Below are 19,164 nucleotides of genomic sequence, written 5' to 3' on the forward strand. Positions count from 1 at the left end.
CTCGGTGTCTTTATTGGCGCTAAGCACACCGGGCCAACGGACCCTTTAAAGTCCGCCTCAAGCCCCTCAGGCGGTGACACTACCGCACAGCCCCCCCCGGCAAACCGGATCCCCACGCGCCGGCCCGACACCCGCGCCCCGCTCGCTCTCCGGGCCAGGCCCCGCGGGGCAGAGCCCGGCGCCGCCCACCGGGTGCATGTTGATCAGCCAGCCCGTCTTCTCCCCCGGCTCCTTGGCCCGCTCGAAGCCGAACTGCGCGTCCAGCCGGTCGGTCCGCTGGCTGCGCTCCAGGCGCTTGAGGGCGGAGAGCCCGGAGCCATCGTCCCTGCGGAGAGCAGCGCGTCAGGCCGGGCCGGGGACCGGGACCGGGACCGCCTCGCGCCCGCAGGGAGCCCCCGCCCCACGGCCCCCATCCCGCGCGCCCCTCACCGGGGGGGGTCGGAGTCCCCGCCCGCGGGCTCGGCGCGGCGCCGCCCGCTGTTCCTCAGCACCATCCCGGCCCCGGCCGGCAGCGAATTTCCCGCGCTGCACCCAGCTCCCGCGAGATCGGCCTGACTCCGCCCCCTCCGCGGGCGCCGGGCCCGTTCTCCGCCTCCGGATGCTACGCCAATCACAGGGCGCTCCTGGCGCACGCCCCTCCGACAGCCAATGGGAGAGAGGCCACCCTCTCCATCGGCCCGCCCCGCCAGGAGCAGGCCCCGCCCTTTAGCCTCACCCCATCTCCAAGCCTAGGAAACAAGCCCAGGCCCCGCCCTAACAAGGATAACCCCGCCCCTCGCGGGTCTGGTCCCGCCCCCGAGCTACCTGCCCAGACGCTAGTACTCAGAACCCCGCCCCTTGGCTCGCGGGCCCCGCCCAGCTGGCCCCGCCTGGAGGCGACGGGCGCACGCGCAGTAGCCAGCCCAGGGTCGCTGGTGCCGCGGCGCGATGTGCCCGGCGCTCTCCAAGCCGCCGCCGGGGCCGCTGCCCCGCAGGCTGCTCGCCCGGTACCTGCTGCTGCTGCGGCTCTACCCGCTGCTCACCAAGGCGGCGTCCAGGTGAGCGCCGGGCAGAGAGGCCGGGACCGACCCCCCCCCCCCAGCCGGGGGGCCCGCCCCCCCCCCCGGGAGAGACCGGGACCGATTCCCCCTCCCGGGAGAGACCGGGACCCCCCCTGCTTTGTTGTGAGTTGTGCAGTTGCCCTCGTTCCGCGCCCTTAGCCAGGCCCAGCTCGCACCTCCCTGGACGCGGCTGGCTTGGCGAACCCAAGGGCAGAGTCCTGGTTAACACGGTGCCAGCTAACCTGTGCTCCCCGCCTGCCCCATGCAGACAGCGCCAGGTGTCTGGCAGGGCTGTTCCCAGGGCAGAGCCCCAGCTGCAGCGGGATTGCAGGATGCTTGGCCCTCGCCCCCTTGCCCTTCGGGGCTGGGTGCACTCCGTGGGGCTGGCACACCACCTGTCAGCCAGTTCTTGTGCCTTGAACAGAGGCTCCCAGGCTTCTCACCCATGTGGCTGTAACCGGCAGTGAGGGGAAGTTGGGGCTGTCTGGCCTGGTCTACACTAGGACTTTAATTCGGATTTAGCTGCCTTAATCCGAATTAACCCTTCACCCGTCCACACTACAGAGCCAGTTAATTCGAATTAAAGGGCCCTTTAAATCGATTTCTGTACTCCACCTCGACGAACGGAGTAGAGCCTAAATCGATTTTGTTAATTCGAATTAGGGTTAGTGTGGACGCACACCACCGAATTACTGTATTTAAGTTAATGGGGTAGTGTGGCCGCACACCACCGAATTAATGTGGTTTAAAACCGAATTAAGGTGCTTAGTGTGGCCGCGCACAATCGAATTTATACAACCTGTTTCCCAAATTCGAATTATCTAAATTCGGATTAATCCTGTAGTGTAGACATACCCTCTGTGTGCATGGGCTGCAGGGGGTGTTACCTCTCCGCCGCTGTCTGAGCCAGCTGCAGTCAGCAGCCCCACCAGACGTCACAGTGGGCTGGGTCCAGCGGCCTCTGAGCAGTGATGGGGGGAGGGGTCTCTCCTGCTCACTCACTGAAGACATCGGCACAGCCTGCACTGGCTGCTCTTCTCAGCAGAGGCACCACGGACTCTGAGGGTCACAGACACTGAGCTCCCCTCTAAACCAGACGGGTCCCTGCAGGACGGGGACAAGGCGTGTTGCTGGAGCAGGAGAAACTTGCCCTGCAGCTGCCCGGGCTGTACCTGCTCTGTCGATAATGGAGGGCAGAGGACTGTTTGTACAGCACCTAGCGCAGGGGGGCCCTGCTCCTATGATTGGGGTCCCTAGGTGCTACCACAGTCTAGATAATAACACCAGTCTCCAGAGTCATCATGTTGGCACCTCTTGCCAGCACTCCATACACCACTTAACCCTTCAGCTTCCCTCAGAACAAGAGGAATCTGATTGCCAGGCCAAAGTTCAGACTGGATCCAACGTAACGCCCTGGCCAGAGATCTTAAGGCATTTCCCCTGCTATTGATTTAATCAACCGATGATCTCAGTAAAGAATAAAATTGTCAGACACATAGAAGAACATAAACTGTTGAGCAATAGTCAACATGGTTTCTGTAAAGGGAAATCGTGTCTTACTAATCTATTAGAGTTCTTTGAAGGGGTCAACAAACATGTGGATAAGGGGGATCCAGTGGACATAGTGTACTTAGATTTCCAGAAACAACAAGGAGTCTGGTGGCACCTTAAAGACTAACAGATTTATTTGGGCATAAGCTTTCGTGAGTAAAAACCTCACTTCTTAGATTTCCAGAAAGCCTTTGACAAGTCCCTCACCAAAGGCTCTTATGTAAATTAAACTATCATGGGATAAAAGGGAAGGTCCTTTCATGGATTGAGAACTGGTTAAAAGACAGGGAACAAAGGGTAGGAATTAATGGTAAATTCTCAGAATGGAGAGGGGTAACTAGTGGTGTTCCCCAAGGGTCAGTCCTCGGATCAATCCTCTTCAACTTATTCATAAATGATCTGGAGAAAGGGGTAAACAGTGAGGTGGCAAAGTTTGCAGATACTAAACTGCTCAAGATAGTTAAGACCAAAGCAGACTGTGAAGAACTTCAAAAAGATCTCACAAAACTAAGTGATTGGGCAACAAAATGGCAAATGAAATTTAATGTGGATAAATGTAAAGTAATGCACATTGGAAAAAATAACCCCAACTATACATACAATATGATGGGGGCTAATTTAGCTACAAGAAGTCAGGAAAAAGATCTTGGAGTCATCGTGGATAGTTCTCTGAAGACGTCCACGCAGTGTGCAGAGGCTGTCAAAAAAGCAAACAGGATGTTAGGAATCATTAAAAAGGGGATAGAGAATAAGACTGAGAATATATTATTGCCCTTATATAAATCGATGGTACGCCCACATCTCGAATACTGTGTACAGATGTGGTCTCCTCGTCTCAAAAAAGATATACTGGCACTAGAAAAGGTTCAGAAAAGGGCAACTAAAATGATTAGGGGTTTGGAACGGGTCCCATATGAGGAGAGATTAAAGAGGCTAGGACTCTTCAGCTTGGAAAAGAGGAGACTAAGGGGGGATATGATAGAGGTATATAAAATCATGAGTGATGTGGAGAAAGTGAATAAGGAAAAGTTATTTACTTATTCCCATAATACAAGAACTAGGGGTCACCAAATGAAATTAATAGGCAGCAGGTTTAAAACAAATACAAGGAAGTTCTTCTTCACGCAGCACACAGTCAACTTGTGGAACTCCTTACCTGAGGAGGTTGTGAAGGCTAGGACTATAACAGCGTTTAAAAGAAAACTGGATAAATTCATGGTGGTTAAGTCCATTAATGGCTATTAGCCAGGATGGGTAAGGAATGGTGTCCCTAGCCTCTGTTTGTCAGAGGGTGGAGAAGGATGGCAGGAGAGAGATCACTTGATCATTGCCTGTTAGGTTCACTCCCTCTGGGGCACCTGGCATTGGCCACTGTCGGTAGACAGGATACTGGGCGAGATGGACCTTTGGTCTGACCAAGTACGGCTGTTCTTATGTTCTTACGTTCTTCGGGAGCTTATCAGCAGGGCCATTGCTGTGAGGCCCGGAGGCACCGCTGTTCACAGAGCCTTCTCCCGGCACATGCTGAAGGGGGAATTGAGGTGAAGGGGTCTTGCTCCCATGCAGTACAAAGAGGGGGATGCACTCTGAAGCTGTGCTACAGACGTATCTGGCTTTGAATGCTGGAGGTGGGGTAACTCCCGGGCCAGGTTTCTGAGCTGGAAACGGAGATGTTGCACACTGCGTGAGGGAGAGTGCTGGCGAGAAGCAGATCTGTGTTGAGCAAGTGATAGCTCAGGTCTGGGTGGGGCTGGCAAACCAAGCACCCACACGTTCAGGTGGGGACATGCCCCAGCTTGTGATTTGCAGCTGATTGGAGCCGAGGAACGGAGAGTCAGGACTCCTGGGTTCCATCGCCGACTCTTGTGACAAGTTGCTTCAGCCCTGTTTCCCCCAGCTCTAAAATGGGAACACTGTGGCCTTGCCTCACAGGAAGGTTAAGTCGATCTAACTTACATCACTCGGGTGTGAAAAGCCCCCACCCCCTTCCGAGCAACACAAGTTTCGCGCTGTGCACGTGGTGAGAGCCATTCTCCCATTGACATAGCTCCGCAGGCGTCTCGCCGAGGTGGAGTAATGCCGACGGGAGAGCGCTCCCAGAGCGCGTCTTCACCAGATGCTCTGCAGCGGCGCTGATGTAGCGCTGTCATGTAGACGTGTAAAGCACTTGGAGACTCCTGGCTGAAGGTGTGGTGAAGAGTGAGGCACTCAGTGTTTGCTCCGTGGCCATGTGATACCTGAAGAGTAAATGGAACCCAGCCCAGTGTGAATAACTGACGTCGCTAACCTCAGAGCGCGCTCACGCTTTTTCTTCTCTCGCCGTTCCCCTCTTTAAACCCTCCCCTCCTGTTTTCCCCATCCCCTTCCCCATCTCCATTGCCTTCGGCTCAATTTCCCACCACTTGGCCTGTGACTGGGTGGGCCAAAGGAGAAGTGTGGCCTAGTGGTTAGGGTGCTAGCCTAGAACTTGGGGGACCTCGGTTCAAGTCCATGCTCCGCCACAGACTGCCCTGTGTAACTTTCGGCAAGTCACTTTAGTCTCTGTGCCTCAGTTCCCATCTGTACAATGGGGATAAATGGCACCTCCTCACTGGGGCTTGTGAGGATAAGCGCATTAAAGACTGTGAGGTGCTCAGATGCTACAGTGATGTGTGCCATGGGCGTATCATGGAGAGACAGACAAGCTGCTTCCTCTCACCAGCCACTGTCTATTCTTCCCATGGGCCTTGGCCTTCCTTCCCCTCCCTGAGGCACTGACCAGCCAGAGGGACGGGAAGTTAGGGCTATGCATTTGAGAGCAGGGAAAAGGATTTCTATGTCCATTTCGGCAGAAATGGACAGTGTCTGGCCAACAGGGATAATCGTGCCTGTTCTTGTAACGCTCTTTGAGATCCGCCGGTGAGCCACGCTACCCAAGGGCAGAGTATAAGCGATGTCTCGCAGACTGTCGGTCACCTGGGACCATCGACAGGTAGACGTGTTGTGTTGCTCTCCGCTGGCCCAGCACGCTCCCCGTGGCTGAGAGAGCCGGGCTCTTTCCTTCCCACGCACCCTCCCCAGGAATAAAGGGCTGGTGCGTGTGATTCCACTGCCCTGGGGAGGTTGTGTAGGTGTATGCGAATGGAATTTAGGGCTGATCAAATGCTCGTCGCAATCAATGCGGAAGGCTGTCAGTGGAAGCAGGATTTGGCCCACAGCAAACTGTTCTCTTGCCCACGCACCAGCAGGAGCCTTTAACTCTCTCTCTCTTAGCTGTGTTGGCTTTTCAGGGCAGCACAAACTTCCTGCCCCCCCCAGCCTGCAGCTCTGACTGGCACACGCCAGGAGCAGTTCTCCTGCGGCCACTTTCAACGCCGAGCTGCAATCTAAAGGACACTTTCAAGTGAATGGACTCTGCAGACTGTCAGAAAAGCGGCAAGTTTTCAGGGATGTTTAAGACCCTGCTGAATGGATGGGGTTGCAGTCCACAGATCTGGTCTGCCACAGAAGCAGGGCTCAAAAGAGGGAGGGCCTGGGCGAGGTGGTGGAACTCTGCTAGTACCTCATTCGCCATCTCCTTCCTCCTATAACCCTTCTCCTTTGCGGGGTGGTTGCTGCCCTACCGGTCCCTTTCCCTGGTAGTTCACATCAAGCGCCGAGGCACAGCTAGGAGTGGGAGGATGAAACTGAGAAGGATCACATGGCTTAAAGATCAGGAAGAGAAGAGTTGTATCTGGCTATGCGATTTTCTCACCAAGGTAGGGGGTGAAGGCCCCATCACTGGGATATTTTAAATGAGGCTGGCTGAAGCAGAGGAGAGCTGTAGGGAATGGGGAACCTGACCGAATCGCTGATTTCCATGGCACTGCGTATGTGAACTAGCCAGATACTGTTGCTAATGGTCTGTAGTAAAATAGTTACCAGCACTGCCATTTGTTTTTATCATTAGTCTTCAGAGTCAACGCATCACTGAGCAGGTAGCACAGGCTCTTTGCTGAGTCTGGAAGGCCGCACCATGTATGGGGGGCGGGGGGGGAGTCACGTCTGGGCATGTTTGCCACACAGCCATAAGGGTCAGAAGCTTTAATTTAAAAAATAACAACAAAAAACATTCTCTTCTGTTGAAAGTGGTGGGCCTCGTAGTGGGCTGCTGGGAGCATTTCCCTGGTCACGGGCTGCAGGATGTGAGCCAGTGCTGCTAAATCTAGATGAGACAAAGAATTTCTCCCCCACCCCATTGCTGGGTTTCATTGCGAGCATGCAGGAAGCGTGAAGCTTCAGAGCTTGCTGTGCCTATCAGTGACTGCTCCCACCCGGATCTGACTGGTCCTGGAGCTACCGCACTCTTCTCCAGTGGCTAAGCTCAGAGCTCAGGTTCCCTCTTGGACTCTGGGTTACTTGGCTGGCTTCTGATCTCAATCCCTTCCCTCTGCCTGCAGTGCTGTTTTGTCAGCGCTTGGGAGCCTCCTGTCCCAGGTCATTGAGAGGAGCCGGAAAAAGCCAGGGTCATCTAAAAGCCTGGACCTGAGCGGGCCCTTGAGATTCGCCATCTATGGGTAAGTCACAGGTGCTAGTTACATCACTTAGTGCATCTCTGGAAGGTGCTCTGGTACCATGGTGATGGGCATGAACTTGACCAGAGAGGATGTTGAGTTGGTGGTGCTCCGCTCCTGGAGGTGTGTGAGAAGCAGGAAACGCTGCCTTGCAAAGTGCTTCCCCCCTCACTATTATGGCACCATTAGCTTCTCTCTCTGGAGCAAGAGAAAGGATGGTCTGGTTAGAGCAGTAGCACAGTACTCTCTGCCACAGACTTCCTGTGTGACCTTGGGCAAGTCACTTGTCTCTCGGGACTTCAGTTCCCATCTGTACAATGGAGATAAGATAAGAGCCCTGCCCCTGCACATAGGGGTGTTGTGAGGATAAACACATCCAAGATCATGAGGTGCTCAGATACTGTGGTAATGAGGCCAGCTAAGAACCTAAGCTGGGGCTGGATGGAAGGCTGGAGGACAGCGATGAAGCACAGTCATGCCCTCTGGTTTGTCAGGTTCCTGTTCACAGGGCCACTCAGTCACTATTTCTACCTGTACCTGGAGCAGCTGATCCCATCGAATGTCCCCTTCGCCATGGTCAAGAGGCTTCTGCTGGACCGTCTGGTTGTTGCTCCACCCTTCCTGCTGCTCTTCTTCTTCGTCATGAACCTGCTGGAGGTAGGTGCCTATCTCCAGTGTGTGCTTTGCATCATCACTGAACAGAGACCCCCACTGTGTACCAGCTCCTGGGCTGTGTTTCCACTCCCTTGGCTGAAGTCAGGCTGTAGGGTTTGGGGTGTGGTGTTCTGGATGCTGCAACAGATAGTTAAGATAGATTCCATCCAGGCACATAAGCACACGGATACATCTATCTTCTTGTCACTGATGATCTAGAAGAGGCCCTGTCGGTCAGAGCAGGGGACCTTCCTGCTCTGCTGCTGTCTTCCTGTGAGCTCTGAAGTAGCTCCCTCAGCTGCTCTGGGCCTTGGCTTGCCCTGCTATACAGCAGGGATGCCCCTGTTTAACATCAGCCTGGGGTCTGTGATCTCCTGAGCGTGCTGCAGGGCCAGTCGCTCTGGTCCCCTCTGCTGGAATGGCCAGCTTTGGCTAGTGTGATGCACATCGGGTGCGCCTGGCTCTCACAGCTGGTGAGTGCTTCTCTCTAGCTGCGCTCTCCGTCAGGATCTGTGTCTTTGTAACCCCTTTGCCCACGTGGCTTAGGGCTCTGTGAGAGTGAGAGTCGGGGCCTCTTCCTCTGGAGTTTAGGCCTGGTCTCCCTGGCCATCACCGATGTTCCTTGTGTTCCAGGGGAAGGATCTGTCTGCGTTTGCTGAGAAGATAAAGAGTGGTTACTGGGTAGCACTCAAAATGAACTGGAAAGTGTGGACCCCCTTCCAGTTCGTTAATGTCAATTACGTCCCTATGCAGGTAAGTCTCTGCCTGCTCACGTGCTGGCCTTGCCTGGGAATTCTGACCGCTTTTGCAGCCCTACATCCAGGTTTATAGCATGGGCTTTTTTCCCCACTAGTATATGTCCAGGGTCCCCTTATCAATCACCCTAAGATCCCCGTCCTCCATGCTAGCAGCCCCCTCAATTGCTCTTGTGCTTAAGATTTTGGCCTGTACATGTTACTAAGGTCCCCATTGTCCACAATCAGTTGTTCACGTGTGAAGGACTGCACAACTCCAGACAGACCCTGACACTTGTCAGTAAGCCATGGGCACTCACACCCGTATCCCAAGTGGGTGTTGCGTCCCAGTGCAGTAAGTGACCCAGTGGGACTGTCAGCCCCAGGCCAGGCTGTATCTTGACACTTCTCTCCACAGTTTCGGGTGTTGTTTGGAAACCTCGTTGCTCTCTTCTGGTTTGCCTACCTGGCCTCCATCAAGAAGCGATAGCATCACAGCTGTAGTTTTGGGCTGGCCCGCGTCGCCTGTTGAGGCAATTGTGCTCTGAGAGCCCGCAGCCCCCACTTCAATCTGGGAGCCTCTGCAAGAACTGACACTGCAAATCCTCTGTGATTCCACACCGCGCATGCTGCCCTAGTGCCGACGGTGCCTAGTACGATGAGTAGGGTGCCCGTCCCTGCCCAGGAGCCCCGGGCACTCTCCTAGTACAAATAATACTTTGATTCTTTTCTGACTAAGACCTTGAATAACTGCTTTCTAATGGTGCTTAACAATAACCACAAAATCAACTGGTAGGGTAAGAAACCAGCACAAAGTGTTCTGGGTCTTTTACTCATTTTTAAGTATAATAAAATGGCTGTTTCACTCCTTTCTTGTGAAGTTTTATTTTTACTCTGGTGACTTGCTGGTTATGTTTGAGATCTGTGACAGATCCATGCAGAAGTGGACAGTCTCTTCTTAGTTGCAGGAAGGAATAAAATAAATCTATGAAAGAGAGAGACGAAGGAAAGTGCAGGTCCCCTACTTAGTGGGGAAGGAGAGAGCTAATAACTGACAACATCAAAAAGGCTGATGTGCTTAATGCGTATTTTGCTTCAGTCTTTACTGAAAAGGTTAATGGTGACTACATACTCAACACATTAATATTAGCAACCAGGAGGAAGGAACGCAAGCCGAAATACGGAAAGAACAGGTTAAAGCATATTTAAGTAAGTTAGATGTGTTCAAGTTGGCAGAGCCTGATGAAATTCATCCTAGGGTATTTAAGGAACTAACTGCAGAAATCTCAGAACTATTAGCAATGATCTTTGAGAACTCCTGGAGGATGGGTAAGATGCCAACACGGTACCTATCTTTAAAAAAGGAACAGAGGATCTGGGGAGCTATAGACCTGTCAGCCTAACTTCAATACCTGCAAAGATGTCAGGACAAATTATTGAACAGTCAATCTGCAAGCTGTCCCATGTGACATTCTCTTAAGCAAACTAGGGAAATGTGGTCTAGATGAAATTAGTAAAGGTGAGTGCCCAACTGGTTGAAAGACTACTCAGAGTAGTTCTCAATGGGTTGCTGTCAAACTGGGCAGGTGTATCTAGCGGGATCCCGTAGGTCTGGGTCTGGGTCTACCAATCCTGGGTCTGGTACTAGTCAATATTTTTGATGGAGTGAAGAATATGCTTACCAAATTTGGGTATGACACCAAGCAGGGAGGGGTTGAAAGCACTTGGAGGACAGGATTTAGTGACCTTGACAAATTAGAGAATTGATCTGCAATCAGCAAGATGCAATTCAGTAAAGATAAGTGCACTAATCAATTCTCTAATTGTATAACACTTGGGAAGGAAAAAATCAAATACACAACTACCAAATGGGGAGTAAATGGCGAGGTGGTAGTACTGCTGAAAAGGGTCTGGGAGTTATAGGGGATCACAGATTGAATGAGTCGTCAATGTGATGCAGTTGTGAAAAAGGCTAATGTTCTCTAGGGCAGTGGTTCTCAAAGCTGGTCTGCCGCTTGTTCAGGGAAAGCCCCTGGTGGGCCGGGCCGGTTTGTTTACCTGCCGCGTCCGCAGGTTTGGCCAATCGCGGCTCCCACTAGTCGCGGTTCACTGCTCCAGGCCAATGGGGGCTGCGGGAAGCAGCATGGGCTGAGGGATGTGCTGGCCGCCCTTCCCACAGCCCTCATTGGCCTGGAGCAGCGCGATTGGCCGAACCTGCGGATGCGGCAGGTAAACAAACCGGCCCGGCCCGCCAGGGGCTTTCCCTGAACAAGCGGCAGACCGGCTTTGAGAACCACTGCACTAGTGTATTAACATGAGAGTCAGATGAAAGACATGGGAAGTAATCGTCTCGCTCTACTCGGCACAGGTGAGGCCTCAGCTGGAGCACTGTGTCCAGTTCTGGGCACCACACTTAAGGAAAGATGTGAACAAATTGGAGAGAGTCCAGAGGAGAGCAACAAAAAATGTTCAAAGGTTTAGGAAACCTGCCCTATGAGGAAAGGTTAAAACTGGGCATGTTTAGTCTTGAGAAAAGAAGACTGAGGAGGGACCTGATACCAGTCCTCAAATATGTTAAAGGCTGTTCTAAAGAAGACTATGGTCATAAGAACGGCCATACAGGGTCAGAACAACGGTCTGTCTAGCCCAGTATCCTGTCTTCTGACAGTGGTCAATGCCAGATGCTTCTGAGAGAGTGAATAGAACAGGGGAATTTATCACATGATCCACCCCTTTCAGCCAGTGCTAGCTGCTGGCATTCGGAGGTTCAGGGACACCCAGAGCATGGGGTTGCATCCCTGAATATCTTTGCTGGTAGTCATTGATGGACCTATCCTCCATGAACGTATCTAGTTCTTTTTTGAACCAGGTTATACTTTTGGCCTTCACAACAACCCCTGACAAGTTCCACAGGTTGACTCTGTGTTGTGTGAACTTGAAGTACATTCTTATGTTCGTTTTAAACCTGCTGCCTATTAATTTCATTAGGTGACTCCTTGTTCTTGTGTTACGTGAAGAGGTAAATAATGCTTCCTTATTCACTTTCTCCCACCAGTCATGATTTTATAGACTATCATATCTCCCCTCAGTCGTCTCTTTTCCAAGCAGAACAGTCCCAGCCTTCTTAATCTCTCCTCATGTGGAAGCTGTTTCATATCCCCAATCATTTTTGTTGCCTTTCTTGGTATGTTTTTCAATCCTAATATCTTTTTTGAGCTGGGACAATCAGAACTGCATGCAGTATTCAAGGTGTGGGCGTACAATGGATCGATTGTTCTCCATGTCCACTGAAGGCACGACAAGAAGCAATGGGCTTAATCTCCAGGAAGGGAGATTTAGGATAGATATTAGGAAAAACTTGCTAACTATATGGGTAAAGTACTGGAATTGGCTTCTGAGGGACAATGCGGAATTCCTGTCCTTAGAGGTTTTAAGAACAGGTTGGACAAACACCTGTCAGGGATGGTCTGGGTTGACTTGGTCCTGCTGCAGCACAGGGGACTGGACTTGCTGATGCTTGAAGTCCTTTCCAGCCCTACATTTCAATGATTTTACCTTTTCCATTTCTCCTTGTTGTGCTTCATCCAGGACTCCATACGGCCCCCTGAACAGTTGTGTTCAGATACTCAAATTCCAACCCCTGCCGAATCTCACTGACCTATGACCTTAGGAGCCTAACATCCCTTGGCTGGGAAGAAAAGGAAGATTCAAGCCTACTTGTGTTTTTGTGCAGCTCATATTACATCACACTGAGCACTCTTGAAGCAGATTGGCTAACCCAGCCACGTGCCAATACAGTAAATTCACACTATGTACCGCATCTGATTGTCTCTGGGTGTGTTGTGCTGAATAGCAGTTTTTACTGAGATAACGTGGCTAGGACAGGTAATCTTGTGATCCATGCTGGGGTGGGGCCAGTACTTGGAAAGGTGCTGGAGTCCTGAAAGCATTTGTTCTGCTCCATCCAAGTGTGCCTGACCCTGCAGATCCTCAAAGAACGGCTGTCAGCGTAGGTGTTGCCTACTTTACATAATTGTTTAAAATTTTCCTTGCCTGTTGAGAGGATGGAAGGACAAAAGCCACAAAGAACAATCTATGCTGTTGTACGAGGCTTAAAAACAAGTGCATTAATTTTCTTCCACTGAATTCACGTCCAGCAGTCTCCACAACAGGGACCGTGTCATGGTTGGCTGGGGCTGTCTGCTGAGCTCCTGGTAGGACTTCTGCCTTCGCCTCGTTGCTAGAAGTTCGTTACTTTGACCTCTCAGGCTAACTCATCGGCAGAGACAGACGTCACCAGCCCAGTGCACGTGCAGTAGCTTTTAAAATACCTGTTGCTATCTCTGCATCACCACAGAGTTCCTATGGGTGGATGTGGGTGTCTGCTCGGACACTGTAAGGGACTGTTGTTTTTCTGTACAACTGAACCCACTATGAACCTCCCCCAAGTCTCTTGATTATGGCTCTGAAACAATGTTAGGAGGGAAGAGGATAAATACTCCTGCCGATGAATTGTCCAGTGTAGGAGAAGATCCTCATTCAGATCTCCAGTGAGGGATGAGGACAGGGCAGCCATTGGCATCCAAAGGTCTGATTCACCATTTCCCTGTGCTTTGTGTAGTGTGCAAAGAAGGTGTCAAATGCTATGGCTCTTCAGTGGGCTACGACCACAGCTCCATCACACTGGGCACAGCAGCCTGGGGGCAAACCCAGCCCTGGTAGGCACTGACACCAGAGGGTTACGCTGCCCCCTGAAGTTCCTCCCCAATGGACGGCAGCTTCCCTGGCCCTCCCTCCTGCCCAGCGTTGCTGAGGGAAACGCCAGCCTATTTTTTGCTTTCCTGACACAGTCCAGCCTAGTGTCGAATTCTCAGGGTGGTTTGCCCTTTGCAGAGATCGGCCCCCAGCTCTGCTGCCCCTGCTGAGGCGTTAGCAGCAGCTGGCATCAGGGAGCGACCTCGGCCAGGAAAGCCCACCTGGGTGATCATGCTCCATAGCTCACACCGTCATCTGTGGCATTCAGCCACCTCCTCGTCTCTGCTTCCCCACAGATTGTGGCCAGACACAGCACAGAGGGAGGCAGTGCTGCAGAGTGCAGTAACTGACGGGGCCTTTGGGCCCAGCTCCCTCCTATGTAACAGGTCCCCCCCTTCCTCCCAGGGAACCGCTGCTGCTATCCCAGACCAAGCTCTGCCAGGAAATACAGACCCTCACGTTGTCTACAGCTTCTGGGGAGCCTCTGGCCAGTACCTTCCTGGAGACACCCCGAACGGGGTGTGGGGGAGGGGAGACCAGCCCAGGCTCTCTGCGGGCAGGGAGATTGCTAGCCCCAGAACTGTTTTCAGAGCAAGCGGAGCTCCGCTTTGCTCCCTAGCTCAAAGCGGAAGAGGCCAGGCCGTAGCCATGGCGGGACGCCTGCATAGGTGTGCAGCCTGCTCCCTAGGGCAGGGAAGCCAGCAGTCCAGAGCAGAGCTGGAGGACCAACAGGAAAATCTGTATGTTAAAGCCAACCAGAGGCAGAGTATGGAGCGCTGTGAAATGACGTTAGGAGCTCTGCTGCTGCCCTAGGCAAGGGGAGAGGGTGTATTCCTCCTCGGGCACCCTGGGAAGATGTAACAGAGGGACAGGGTTTTCCTGCCACATGTAAAGGCTGGAAAGTAGCCGGCTGCTGTCCCCAGCTGCTGCTGTGGGTCACCCTGCCCTGAAGTCCAGGTATTGTTCCCAGCGTCTCCTGCAGGTTGCCATGGCTCCCACCCCCTGCCCCAGCAGAGGGATGTGCAGCCACGGGGGGAAAGCAGCCCAGTTGTGGAGGAACAAGCCCGCAGGAAGGGGCCTAGTTCTTCCCTTCTAGCCCCCCGGCCTCCGGTTTATTAGGCCAGAAGGTTCCCAGTGTGCACCCTTCCCAGTTCAGCAGGCCCTTCGCAGGCAGCTGGGTCCAGACAAATGCCTCAGCCCCCTTCTGTGGGTGAGAAAAGTAGGAGCTGACACCAGCTGGTAACGGGTGGGCAGTACCGTGGGTGTGGTGCCTCCACCTGGCCAGCTCTCACGCAGGTCCAGGGGGCTTTGCTCCTCGAGATCAGACACTCAGCGATCAGTTCCCAGCACTGTTAACGGTATTGCAGGAGACTGTCTGGAAAGCTGAGGCTATCCAGAGTCATTGGGAAAGGCAACTTACACTCCTGGCTCTTGCCAGATGCCATAGAAAGGAATACAGGTCACGTGGCCAGTTGAAGCAAGCCATGTAGCATGAGAGGAGAGTACACCACAAGCGGTTGCTGGACCAAGTACAGGGTGCTGAGGCCAGGTCGGGGCTGCCCTCTGTTGTCTCAGAGCTATCTTCAGGACTCCCAACCAGTTGGTGCCAGGCCAGGAGCAAATGGCTACCTATAGCCGTGATCCCAATGGGGTCACCGGCCATTGTCCAGAGGGGCACCCTACAGAGCTGTGCATGAATCATGGGAACAGCTTTCTCCCAGCTGGAGTTTCAGCAACGCATGGAAATGGTGGGACATTAACGGAGTCACTTGTTCTCCACTTCAGATCAGAAGGATACAACCCACTCCCCAGCTTACGTTTTGGCTCAGAACTGGGACTGCAGGGCTCCCTTATTTAGATGTTCAGAGGTCCTAAAAGCAGCTTGTCTGCAAAGCTTTTTACCATCTGGGACCGGGGTGCTCTACTGACCTCAGGATGGTGCCTCCTCCTGGCTGCTCTGGGAATTAGCTCTGCCAGGCCGACGGCCCTTCCTGCGGAACGCTGTCACACAGTGTCTGCTTCTCTGTGGCCCCTCTCTCGTTCCAGGAGCTGCAGCCTCCTCTTGGTGACTCAGCCCTCCAGCCAGGTCACTAGTAACGTTTTCCCCTTCCGGGGTGTCTTTCAAAGTCTCTTTCCACGTGTGGCGTCAGGCAGGCCTCACACCCATTGTCCTGACTCAGCCACTGACCCGGGCTGTCGTCCAGCTCACTGCCCCACCAGTGCTACTTCCCCAGTGGTGGGTAGGGGAACCGGGGCCCACCCTCTACTCTGGGTTCCGGGCCAGAGGCCCTACAACACGCAGCCAAGGTCTGTTCAGTCCTTGCTGCTCACTCTCTAGGCTGCTTCCTACCTCACGTCCCATGTGCTCTGTTTTCTACCCTGCTCTCTTCAGAGTCCACCCTTCCTGCCAGGCCAGGCCCGGCCCTCAGGGTCCTACTCTTTCCCTGGGTTCCCTCCTTTCCTCTCTAATACACAGAACGTCACCACAAACTTCCTCCCGGCCTCCTTTGCTGCTGCCAACTTCCAGGATATATACTAGCCAAGCCCACCTCTAATCAGGTGAGCTTCCCTCTAATCAAAGCTCCCCACTCAGCCTATGTTACCCTTTGCTACTTAATTGGCTGATTGGGCCCACCTGGCCTACCTCAGCCCTCAGAGCCAGTGTAGAGAGTATACCCCATTGCACCATCCCACAGACTAGTCCTCCATTTTGCATATGGACGGTGTGGCGAACTGGCACTCTTCTGATTTATTTGTATGGATAACATCTGTCACTCAGTTTCCCCTCTCCCTTGTATTGTGACCCACCGGCTGTAAAGGGTTAATTTCTTTTGGGAAACAGGACAAGCAATGTCATTCTTTGTTCCCAGATGTATACATTTATATTTAGCCATATTAAAATGTACATTATTTGCTTGCACCCAACTTACCAAGCGATCCAGATCACTCTGTAGCAGTGACCTGTCCTCTTCATTATTTACTACTCCCACAATTTGTGTGTGATCTGCAAACTTCATCAGTGATGATTTTATGGGTTTTTTTCCCCAAGTCATTAATAAAAATGTTAAACCGCACAGGGCCAAGAACCAGTTCCTGCAGGCCCACACTAGAAACACACCCATTTGATGATGATGATTTCCCCTTTACAACTCTATTTTGAGACCTATCAGTTAGCCAGTTTTTAATCCATCTAATGTGTGCCATGTTCATTAAACAGCTTTCAAATTTTTAATCAAATGTCAAGTGGTACCAATTCAAATGTCTGATTGAAGTCTAAGTATATTGCATCAAACACTATGACCTTTTAATCTTATAATCTCATCAATAAAAGATATCAAGATAGTTTGACAGGATCTATTTCCCATAAACCCATGTTTATTGGCATTAATTATACAGCCCTCCTTTAATTCTTTCTTTATCAAGTTCTGTATCAGCTGCTCCATTTTCTTGCCTGGGATCAATGTCAAACTGACAGGGCTATAATTACTTGGGGTGCCCCGTTTACCCTTTTAAAATAGTGGCACAACATGAGCTTTCTTCCAGTCTTCTGGAATTTTCCCAATGCGCCAAAACTTATTGAAAAATCAACACTAACAGTCCAGTGAGCATCTCAGCCAGCCCTTTTAAAAAACTGTTGGATGCAAGTTACTAGACCTTCTGATTTAAAAATGTCTGACTTTAGTAGCTGCTGTCCAATATCCTCCTGAGATACTAGTGGAATAGAAAGTGTTATCCTATGATATGACTACATCCTCTGTTTTCCCCCCCAAATACAGAACAGGAATATTTATTGAACACTTCTGCCTTTTCTTCATTATTATTGACAATTAATTCTACTATTTCCTTTTAGTAACAGACCAGAAAAGAATGTAAGGATTCTTTTTGTTCCTGATATACTTAAAAATCTCCTTATTGTCCTTGTCTCTGTTGGCCATATATTTCCCCTTGTGTCGTTTTGCTTCCCATATCAATTTTAGCTTCTGATTTATATTTATTACTATCAACTTCCCCTTTCTTTCACTTGTTCTATTTTGTACTACACCTCTACCTCGATATAACGCTGTCCTCGGGAGCCAAAAAATCTTACCGCGATTTAGGTGAAACTGCGTTATATGGAACTTGCTTTGATCCACCGGAGTGCACAGCCCTGCCCCCCTGAAGCACTGCTTTACCGCCTTATATCCGAATTCGTGTTATATTGGGGTAGAGGTGTATATTATAGCTGCCTTCACTTCCCCGCTCAAACAGATTTTTTTAACCAATACACCCTTCTTCCTCGATTGTGGCTTTTTGGGCATTTAGTAAAGTGTTTGTCGGCTGCGTGCATGTGTTCTTTGTGTGCTGTCCCAGCTCTGCGCAGATAGCTGGCACAGCAGACCTCAGTCGAACTGCCCAGTGACCACAAGACTTGGTTTAGTAGCGAAGGCAGCCGGCCAGGTTTATTGTCGATGAAGCAATAGCACCTGGCAGACTCTGCGAGGATACTAAGGGCTGGTCTATGCTACGGGGGGAGATCGATCTAAGTTACACAACTTCAGCTACGTGAACAACGTAGCTGAAGTCGATGTACTTAGATCTATTTACCGCAGTGTCTTCACTATGGTGTGTCGACGGACCCTTGCGCTTCTCGTTGAGGTGGAGTACCGGAGTCGATGCTAGAGCGATCGGTGGTCAATTTATCGTGTCTATACTAGACATGATAAATCGACCCCCGCTGGAGCGATCGCTGCCCGTTGATCCGGCTGTTAGTGTAGACATGCCCTAAGACATGTATGCCTGTGACAATGGACACCGCTCAGTCAGTGGCGGGACTTTCCACTAACCCCTAGGCTGGATGAAGGGTTAAGGTGAGATATACCAACATTTATAGACAGAGACAAACAATCTGGGATAAACAGCTTATGTATCTCCATACGCGTTTCATGGCGTGTTTGTTACCTCCCCTTGTATTTTCCTCCTGATGTTTCAGACAAAACATTCCTATTTACCACCTGGCTTTGTACTCTCACTCCTGATGTTTCAGACAAAATATCACCATTCATCACTTTTGTCAAGCCATTTTATCGTGTGCTAGGCTGGGGTGTTCTTGTAGTGGCCTGCTGGAATGTGTTTACATATTCAGTGTGTTTTAGCAATGCAAGCAATACCGGTGTCGAGTTCATATACTGGACACTGGCTCTTGACAGGGCCTGACTGTTGCTCATAGCATAACTTTTGCTGACTTTGGTTCAGGCCTCAAGCCTTGCACCAGGCCCATGCTTCAGGCTCTTTCTTTCTACTACAGCAGGGATCTCCAACCCAAATCACCACGAGGGCCACATGAGGACTAGTACATTGGCCCGAGGGCCGCATCACTGAAACCTTTTCATATAATGATACAAAAGTATAGTCGAAAAAAATGAAGAGTAATATAGTATGCTATTAAAAGTCAATGTATTAACTTTTTTAAAACTGTAATGCGAAAAGTCAGTGCTAATTTTGACAGTCATTTCATTTTTGGCCACTTAGCTGGCAGTGTTTTGCATCAACCAGAGCATCAATATTATGTTTGATATCCTGAGACGAAACCAATCTCAGTGTTGCTTGCAAATGTTCATCAGTGAGCCTTGACCTTAACCCAGATGTGTTAATCTTCATGGAAGAGAAAAACTGTTCACATATATATGTACTTCCAAACATTGCCATTACCCTTGCGGAAGCAGAGAATAACACGGGGAAATCTTTCTTGTGAAAGAAAGCGGTAGAATTCTGGAATTCCCACATCTGTATACTTCTGCTTCAAAATGGTATCACACTGAAGCTCCACTAACTCCATCTGCATTTCCTCTGCCCCCGGCCCCGCCCCCTTCCATGAGGCCCCGCCCCAGCCCCACCTCTTCTAACCCCTTCCCCACCCCC

The 19,164-nt window shown here is 51.3% G+C and overlaps 2 protein-coding genes across 2 annotated transcripts in view; one reads left to right on the forward strand and one right to left on the reverse strand.

Moving 5' to 3' along the window:
* Positions 1-498, reverse strand: part of POLE (DNA polymerase epsilon, catalytic subunit) — a 37,754-nt gene extending 37,256 nt beyond the window's left edge. Inside the window, exons 1-2 of the mRNA XM_026661209.2 lie at positions 430-498; positions 190-325 (exon numbers count right to left, since the gene is read on the reverse strand). Coding sequence (XP_026516994.1) covers positions 190-325; positions 430-494 — 201 coding nt within the window. The 5' untranslated portion in view covers positions 495-498. The remainder of the gene's footprint in view (positions 1-189; positions 326-429) is intronic.
* A 379-nt stretch (positions 499-877) lies between these two features.
* PXMP2 (peroxisomal membrane protein 2) lies at positions 878-9,380 on the forward strand. The gene is made up of 5 exons (XM_026661247.1): positions 878-1,037; positions 7,010-7,126; positions 7,618-7,780; positions 8,411-8,530; positions 8,930-9,380. Exons 1-5 carry the CDS (start codon positions 928-930, stop codon positions 8,999-9,001), a joined length of 582 nt encoding a protein of 193 aa, XP_026517032.1. The 5' UTR covers positions 878-927; the 3' UTR covers positions 9,002-9,380.
* Positions 9,381-19,164: the final 9,784 nt, after the last annotated feature.

The sequence above is a fragment of the Terrapene carolina genome, unplaced genomic scaffold, assembly GCF_002925995.2.
Source record: "Terrapene carolina triunguis isolate 2854851 unplaced genomic scaffold, T_m_triunguis-2.0 Scaffold951, whole genome shotgun sequence".
Taxonomy (NCBI): domain Eukaryota; kingdom Metazoa; phylum Chordata; order Testudines; family Emydidae; genus Terrapene; species Terrapene triunguis.